Here is a 9,375-nt window from a genome sequence, read left to right on the forward strand (position 1 = left end):
TCCCCTGAATTTGGGGCTTGAAATGCTGGAGAACCAACACTACTGCCCGTAGCTCTAGGACGTTGCTGTGCCGTGTTTCTGTTAGAGACCAGCGCCCACCTATAGCCCTCTTCAGGCAGGTCCCTCCCCATCCTGTTCTGGATGCGTCCGTCAACACTGTGATGTAGGAGGTCACCCGACCCAGTGGAGACCCCCTCCGGAGGTGATCCGGGGATCCCCAAAACCGGAGGTTGCCCTCTAATGAGGGGGGGATGGTAACCAGCCGCCGTTTGTGCCTCTTGGGATCCAAACGCAGGCTGGAGAACCACCTCTGCAGGCGGCGCATATGCAGTAACCCCTGCTGCTGCCATGTCGCCTCCCCACACTGCCATATGTCTGGCAACGGGGGCGAGACGAAGGCCGGCTGCGCCGGATGCACCGGGCCATAAAACCCCTGTCTCTGTCTCAGGCGGCTTACAGGCCTCGGTGGCAGCGGTGGGGGAAATGAGGCGTCCTCATCGTCCTCCTCCTCCGGGACCGGGGTCATCTGGCCCCACGGAAGGGAGAACCGTAATGGCACTTCCTCATCTCCCAGCTCGCCCATCTCGGTCCTGATCCTCTGGCTCCTCCTGCGGGGCACCTCTCGCCAGGAAATGATCCCCACGATGCTGACGTGTGAGCCGCGGGATCACCTGGCAGGCTGTGACGGGCCCATGCTGCTCACGGTGTGGTCCGGTCCCATGCAGAGGAAGCAGAAGGGGTGCGGATCAGCCCCCGCGATCAGGTTCGGTCACTTCGGGCAGGTCAAGGATCAAGAGATCAAGGATTGGCTCCATAACTCTATCTCTCTCTCGTCTCAAAATGCTCAGTGGATTTTCACTTCCGCCGCTGAAGAGAAAAGGATGATAGTGAGGAGGCGAGGCCTCCTTTTATACTGTGAGATGCGCGCGCATTCAGGTAGGCCCGCCCCAAGGCCTGTTACGTCTATAGAAATCTCAGTAGGAGAATGCTCGCAGGATAAGGTAGTAACCATAGAGTCCAGTAGAGGGTGGAGCCTGTGAGAGATATAACAAACACACTGAAGTGGAGCTTCCATTAATCTGGGTGTTACCAGGCATGTCCAAATTCCGGCCCTCGGTCCAATCACGGTCAGATTGAATACGGCCCACAGTTTCGGTCTTATAATGTATTATTATGGCCCACTAGCACTGTCAAACTAAATAATCTTTACACTGTATTTCATCCTTTCACTACATGGTGGCAGCACCACTCTAATGCCCCTTTCAAACCAACGCATTTTCAGGGCTGGCTCGGAGCTAGAGCCTGAAAAGTACCGTTTTTTCCTCTTCACACTCTTAGCTCTGGAATCCGGTTTGTTTCCAGCTCCAAAAAATTGACGGTCTAGAAGAAAGATTCCGGAGCTAAGAGGCTTACGTCTCTCTTATGTCGAGGCGTGCAGGAAACTAAACCCACCTCCCCTGAACATAGGTCGACTGAAGAGTCTTGTCATGCCTGCCTACAAGCAGTAGTGCTGAGCAAAGTGACTAAAGGCAACCACACACTTATAAAAATAAACCACACTTTATAAAGTCAGGCAACACTAACCAGGCTTTGTGTGATTATGTTTATTTGTGCCTTACTTTGACCATCCGTTCGCTGTTATTGATCATTTTGGAGTGCAGGCAGACGTTTTGTTTTGTATTATAGAAGCTATCCGATGGAATCAATACATGGGCTGCACAGGTTGTCATGTCATCATCAATCATAATGAAAAATAGTATTTGTTTATTCAAAAACATACTAGCACAAAAGCCTGTTTTTTGTTTTTTCAGTGTTTTCATTGTTTTCGGTGTTTCTGTGTGTCTGTGTTTCAGTGTTTTGTGTTTCTGTGTTTCAGTGTTTTTGTGTTTTTGTGTTTCTGTGTTTCTGTGTTTTCTGTGTTTTTGTGTTTTTGTGTTTCTTTGTTTTCTGTGTTTCTGTGTTTCTGTGGTTCTGTGTTTCTGTGTTTTCTGTGTTTCAGTGTTTTTGTGTCGGTGTTTCAGTGTTTTTGTGTTTCTGTGTTTCAGTGTTTTTGTGTTTCTGTGTTTTCTGTGTTTCTGTGTTTCTGTATCTCTGTTGTTATGTGTCTCGGTGTTTCAGTGTTTCTGTGTTTTTCAGTGTTTCTGTGTTGTTTCAGTGTTTTTTCTGTGTTTTTGTGTTTCTGTGTTTCCGTGTTTCTGTGGGGGTATAATACGCACGTTTCAAAAACACAGAAAAAACACTGAAACAACACAGAAACACTGAAAAACACAGANCTGAAGTGTTTGGCTCGTAATACAAACATATCATTTTAGCATCCCATAATTCCCTCTGTTTCAGCCCCGTTTCAAAAGTGCTGACTCTCTGTCTGTTACTTTAGATGAAAATAAGGAGTCCCTCCCCACGCCTCTCTTGCCCCTTTCACACCAACGCGGTTCCCGTTCTAGCTCCGTGCTTGCACTCTTTTGGTTTGGAACCGGTTTTTCTTTTCAGCCCCCGTTTTGTTCACACCGCCCAGAGCCCGACTGCTGCTGCCGCTGCTGTGTCATGATGTCACCGTTTACGGCGGGGGACTGCTCGTGTTGCTTTTAATCATACGAAGCCAGATTAAATTAAATAACTACTTCTCAACCCTTGTACTTTTCTCCAGAGTGCCGTGGTTCATTGTTTATTAATGTGTTTCAGCGGCATTTACCGACCGCTGCAGTGCTGCCCGCTGTTTGGCATCACAACGCTGTTATGAAAGTTTCTCTGGTATAAAATGGGTGNTATTACGAGCCAAACACTTCAGAGACATGTTTTGTATATAACTGAGAACTATAATATATTGATGAAAAAGAATATAATAGGGGACCTTTAAGAAAAAGTAGCAATACAACAGCCTAAATATACTTCAGCCTAAATTGAAGTTGTCCATATATTATATTCTATATATTATTATTATTATTATTATATTCATTGTCTTCAGTACTAATATTCTGTGCAATGACAATAAAGTTGAATGAAAATGTAATATTCCCCATGTGTCTTCCAGATCCCGCTGAGTCCAGGGAACTGGTCTGAGTCCAGCTCCTTCCTGGCCACCATCTCTCAGCCGGAGGGGAACAGCCTCTCCACCCTGGTCTCTGAGATCTCCGTCTCTGAACATCGCAACATCACCATAGCAACCATTGCCACGGTGCTGGATGTTAGGAACACTAGCACCAGCGGCTCAGGGGGTATCTCCAACCAGACGTCTCTGTTTGAGAAGAACATCCGCTCTCAGCAGGACCCCTGCTGGGAGACCTATGTTGGACAGGTTCTCCACTCTGAGCATGTTTATTATATTTACTGTTTGGGGTTGTGTTTACTTATGATGTTGACTAATGGTCATCATAGCTTTGAAACATAGAATATACAAAATGTAAGAGCAGTACATTGCTCAGAATTAGATATATAGAATACTACCACAAAATATACTGTACATGTATACAACATTTAACCTGTTGCTTACTAGCAGTAAACAGGTACAGCTGATCTTATCATATGTTAAAATAGGAAAATGTTACCCACTAGGTCAGAACATTAAGTATCACACAGAGGGAACTTTTGACCAGAGGATGGCACTAGATGGCAGGAGAATTACAACTACCAAAGTCATCCTAAATTGGACTTGGGTTTCCCAAAATGTCATATCAATACATCCATTTTATATTTAGACACTTTTAATCTCTACCAAAGTGTTTGTTCTTACAACCAACTACCGTGCTAAATAAAGACAGTATGAAGGCTGTCCCTGTCTACTCGTGATAAACATCCCACATTATTGCTCTCTATGTACCTTCAAACAATGAACATGTCTGAGTGCTGGATAATTAAAGGAACTGCATATGTTTGTATATTTACCTAACGTTCATGTTCATGTGTTTTCAGGAGATGCTGAAGCTGTCCATCATCGACATGATCTTCACGGTGGCCAGCATCCTCCTCATTGACTTCATCAGAGGTCTGGTGGTCCGCTACCTCAGTGACTGCTGCTGCTGGGATTTAGAGAGCAAGTTTGTAAGTTGTTCACATGTTGAGTTTTTTTTTACTATAAAATGCTTTGAGCAATTTCCAAGCACCCCTCGACAAAGAAATAGTCCAGCACAAAGCTCAACATGATGATATACATTTCTAACAACATCCAGCAAAACTGATTCTAAAAAATGTTTAGAGAACAAATGTTAAGAACAGAGACATAAATTGCCAGATTTCTGGAAAGGATTGCTAAAAACACATTTTTAAACCAGGACCCAAAGGACCCAAATATATAGTAGAGGAACAAACCCCCCCCAAAAAGGCTTTTGAGGTACCCCTACACAAGGTAGAACAAAGCACAACCATGTTTTTTCATTACTTTAATGTCTAGCTTTTTAAATGGAAGGTTGTCGAAAAAATGTTTAAAGCTGCCCAACTGTCTGTTTGGCAGAACTTTTGATGGCTTTGGATTCATGCGTCAGCTAAATGCTATGTAATGTAAAATTGGGTTATTTGAGTCCTTACCTCACCCTCTGCTGTCCAGCCGCTAACAGCTAACCAGTGCAGCCAAAAGTACCAGTTCTTATTCAAAGATCTTTAGTAATCTTTTAATAAAAACAGTCACAATCCCATCTGGAATATAGGCTACCACATTTTCACATCTTTGGTTATAGGAAGGATCCAAAAATGTTTTGCAGTAAAATATTTATACAACCTTCCATTTCAAAAGCTACACATATTGAAATGATGAAAAAACTGTGTTTTGTTCTACCTTGGGTTGGGATATCTCAAACTCAAAAGACATCTAATCTACTTACAAGTAGGTACGAGTGTAATACCCTGTGTAGGGGGGTGGGGTCATGCTCTGTGGTGCACAGGAAGTGCTTCTCCATGTTTTTGTTTGCTGTCTGAGAACAGTGAGCACCTGATGAGGCTGAGAGGGTTCACATGCTTTCTCTCTCTTTCCTCAGCCTGAATATGGAGAGTTCAAAATAGCAGAGAATGTTTTGCATCTGATTTATAACCAAGGGATGATCTGGTAAGTGTGAAATGCCAGTATGAAAACAATGAAATATTGAGAACACATTCCACTATATCAGCATGTCCTTGCCACCGTGTGTTTAATAGAAGATCTGATTCAGACTTAATAGTGTGGCCGTTGCTGACCAGCCTCCAGGACCCTGTTTAAAGGACTGTGGTCCTCTCTAATGTCTCCATTACACCTCTGTGGCCTGCCCGCTGTATTTCCTCAACTCATTTCACAATTGTCGCCTTGAAGCAATGAACTTAATGAAGTGAAACCTCGAGCCACTGGCTGTAATGTATTTTTATATGAGGTGTGACCCCAGTGTGTGTGTGTGTGTGTGTGTGTGTGTGTGTGTGTGTGTGTGTGTGTGTGTGTGTGTGTGTGTGTGTGTGTGTGTGTGTGTGTGTGTGTGTGTGTGTGTGACTGACTCACCTCTCTCTCCTCCAGGATGGGAGCGTTTTTCTCCCCCTGTCTCCCTGCCTTTAACGTGTTGAAGCTGATTGGTCTGATGTATCTGAGGAGCTGGGCCGTGCTCACCTGCAATGTCCCCCACCAGCAGGTGTTCCGAGCCTCCAGGTCACACACACACACACACACACACACACACACACACACACACACACACACACACACACACACACACACACACACACACACACACACACACAGGATTACTGAAATATTGTGTTTTGCAACTTTTACCTGGTGTCTGTGATAGGATGCTTTGTTAAGTTTGCAACATACATTTGAATATCTTAATACAATTACAACATAAAAACACCTGTTTTTTGGTGGTTTAACACATACATGATGTTCTTGCCTCTTCTGCATTTCACCTAACGGACCCCTGAGCTGCCCTCTGTGCCTGTGTGAGCTTAACTCACTGTAACCAAAACTTCACCTACTTAATATTAAAACTTGCATTGCACATCAATATAATTCTGAAAAGGACAGGTTCATTAAAGATAAAAGGTTTTGTGATGTTGAAAAGGTTAACACTATAAATGTCCATTACTTTTTTTTACAAAATACCAAGAGGTAATCTTGAAATAATTTTCTTTAGAGGTTTAGTTGTAGTGAGAAAGATACACATCATACATACATGCAAAGAAAATGATCTATAGTACAAGTATCTTATCTCACACTCTCAGAAGAAGAGGACACATGACTCTATGTCTTTGTTTGTGACATCACCCACTCCACCCCTGTCACTGAACTGTGCACAGTGTGTGCACGTGAGCCTCTCCTTGATAGAGATGAACTGCATCAGCTCACTTTTCTTACTATACAACCACCAATAACTTTATAGCTTTTCCTTCTTATCTTATTAATATAACAGCTCTGCCTTATGATGGCAAATCAGTAGGTAGTCCTTCAGTGCATCATATGAGTCATATACATACACACATATATATATATATATATATATATATATATAAATACATATAAACATACACACATACAGTGCACACAGGCCTGAGGGCTCAGCCCACTCTGATTTATGTAACGAGGCTGTCATTGCCTCTTTCAGTGCTTATCAGTCACTCCCAGATGTGGGGGAAATCCACACACACACACACACACACACACACACACACACACACACACACACACACACACACACACACACACACACACACACACACACACACACACACTCACACAGCAGAGAGAACATGTAATCACTATTAGATGCAGTTGTGCTGAGGTAGGGAGAGAATGATGCTGACATATTGCTGATAGTGAAGAAGGCTTTTGTACGCCCCCTCTTCAGAATTATGAGGTGTTAAAAAGCACTGCATGTGCACTGTCGATATTTTAGTTTTGGATAACATGGAATATTTTAGCATCATTCAATTATTTTACTGTACATTGACTAAAAATGCAGCAGCTACAAAGGGTGGATTGTTTGACCTCACAGTTGCTAATGTAGCATTAAAGGCTAAACATGTCACTTATTAGATGCTTTTATCCAAAGCGACTTACATACTCAGTACTGTGGACAATCCCCACAGGAGCAATTTGGGGTGAAGTGTCTCAGGGACGAAACGGGATGCTGACTGCAGTGGGGTTTGAACCTGTGACCCCCTGATCCGAACACGCTCAACCTACTGCACCACACGCCTCCAAGACACATAGCATTCACAATCCCCTTATTCAACTGTTTGAGAACTGGCTTTAAAAAATGGAAATGAAATTCAGAAAATTTCAGACATTAACATGGACAATGTGTGTTTCCCAAAACATGTGTGTGTTAAAAACAGAGGTGGAATCAGGATGTAGTTAGCCTAGCGTAGCAACAATAGTGGAGGGGAACAGATATCCTGGCTTCTTCTAAAGTGAAACCATGATAATGATGATGCATCTGTATGGATTCTTGACAAACTTTTTACATAGCACATTTGATCCATTTGTGGGTTAAAAATATTATTCATGTACAATCTTGTGTTCCAAACATAGGACTTTAATGTTGGCACCATCGCTGAGATGTCAGGATACAAAATCGGAGAAATTGATATTTATTAAAATAAATAAGAATAATTATGCAATCCTAGTTCAGTGTTAATGGCCAGTGTACTGTGGAGTCTCTGCACATTTCTGCTCCCATGATGTGCAGTCAGCAGATGATGCGATCACTGCTGTTAAAGGCAGCACCAGTGGAGTGGAGCTAATGTGGGCCTGAGCATTCTGTAGAAGAATATTTAGCTGCAATAATGGTTTATAACGTCTGTTCCAGGAAACCTGTTAGCTGTAGCACACCTCAGAAGTACAATTACAATTGTACTCTTTAATGTAATTCCCTAAATTCAGCTTTTCCATTTACAACACACGATGCTCTTTTACTTGCAGTGGGTAAAAAAGTCACATAAAGAAAGATTATGATTTTAGCTGGGCCCAATACATATGTTGTTAAAGAACACTATAATCACCCGATTGGGCTGATGAATACAATGCAGTAATGTGAACCTTTTTTTTTATGAATCCATGTCGTCTGTGTTTGGCTGTTTTTAGATCAAACAATTTCTACGTGGCCATGCTGCTGTTCATGCTGTTTCTGTGTATGCTGCCCACCATCTTTGCCATAGTGAGGTACAGACCGTCCCAGCACTGCGGACCATTCAGGTAAAAATTGTTTTATAATAAAGAAACTTTGCCAAATGTCTGTATGTGTAGCAGGAAATGTACATTATAGAATGTGTAATATACTGCTACTTAAGTTTAAAAAAGCTATCTTTTTGATTTGTATTTCCCAGTCTTTATTTGGTATTGACTTAATGGCTCAAAGATGTCCCCTCTTATTGTTAATCTGTTTATTAAACGTAATGTATCCCAAATGTGTCGCCAGCTTTATCAACCCTTACTTGCCATTTATGCAGTTTAGCTTAACCAGGAGTGCAAAAAGCAGTAAAGTGAAAAGTAATGTACACAATCTAGAATAAAATATAGAATTAATTGAATGATGAATAAACAGTGAGGTGTATGAATACACTAGATCAGGGGTCGGCAACCTTTTTGATATGAAGTGCCATTTAAAAAAACAATTGTTATCAGCGTTATTATTATTATTAATAAGGACAATCGTCCGTTCTGTGATTCTCCAGAACACACATGTTATGATATTAGGGCAGAGTCCTGCACGGGTCGGATTTTCAAGACCCGCTCCCGCCCCGCACCCGCGACGTGCAAAACCGAACCCGCCCCGCTACCCGCACATATTACCAATTAGTTCCGCAACCCGACCCGACCCGTCGGCACAGGATCCGCAACCCGACCCGAACCCGCATATATATATGAGCAGTGAAAACGTGCAATTATTAACACACGCAGTTGCATATTTCTCTCAAAAAGCGTGGGATGTTGGTTATTCTCTCCATCTAGGAGGACACCAAAAGCCTCCCAGACGTTGGATTTCGCTCTTGAGGAAGTGTTGGAAAATGCTGTATTCTCCGCTAGAGAGCTTCACCTCAGCCATTCAGAATGTGGCGCGCTCAGAAGCAGATGATGCGCTGCAGAGGTTATGATTATGCACAGTCCCGCGGGGTAGAGGTCTGAGGATTTAAACATTAAACTACATTATTATTATTTAAATATATTTATTATGCAACACCCGCGACCCGACCCGCATCATCTTTGTTTTACCCAGAACCGAACCCGGAAAAAAGGGTTTGAAAAAATACCACCCGCGAATCACCTTTTTTGCGGGTCACCCATCGCGGGTACCCGATCCGATGCAGGACTCTGCCCTGCGGTTGTGAGTCAACTGCTTTCCAGCTGAGCCACAGCACACACACTTAATCTCACTGAAAACACTGGATCATATGTATTCCTGTATTTATTCATATGTTTATTCC

At 42.8% G+C, this 9,375-nt stretch overlaps 1 protein-coding gene across 1 annotated transcript; it reads left to right on the top strand.

The window, feature by feature from the left end:
• Positions 1-644: 644 nt before the first annotated feature.
• On the top strand, positions 645-8,146 carry LOC104948913 (transmembrane channel-like protein 3; the record flags this gene model as incomplete). The annotated part of the gene is made up of 6 exons (XM_010775185.1): positions 645-887; positions 3,032-3,295; positions 3,910-4,038; positions 4,968-5,035; positions 5,471-5,599; positions 8,036-8,146. Coding segments are annotated over exons 1-6 (944 nt in total), but the record flags the coding sequence as incomplete, so codon positions are not given.
• Positions 8,147-9,375: the final 1,229 nt, after the last annotated feature.

This window comes from Notothenia coriiceps, unplaced genomic scaffold, assembly GCF_000735185.1.
Source record: "Notothenia coriiceps isolate Sejong01 unplaced genomic scaffold, NC01 NC01_scaffold00000210, whole genome shotgun sequence".
NCBI lineage: Eukaryota > Metazoa > Chordata > Actinopteri > Perciformes > Nototheniidae > Notothenia > Notothenia coriiceps.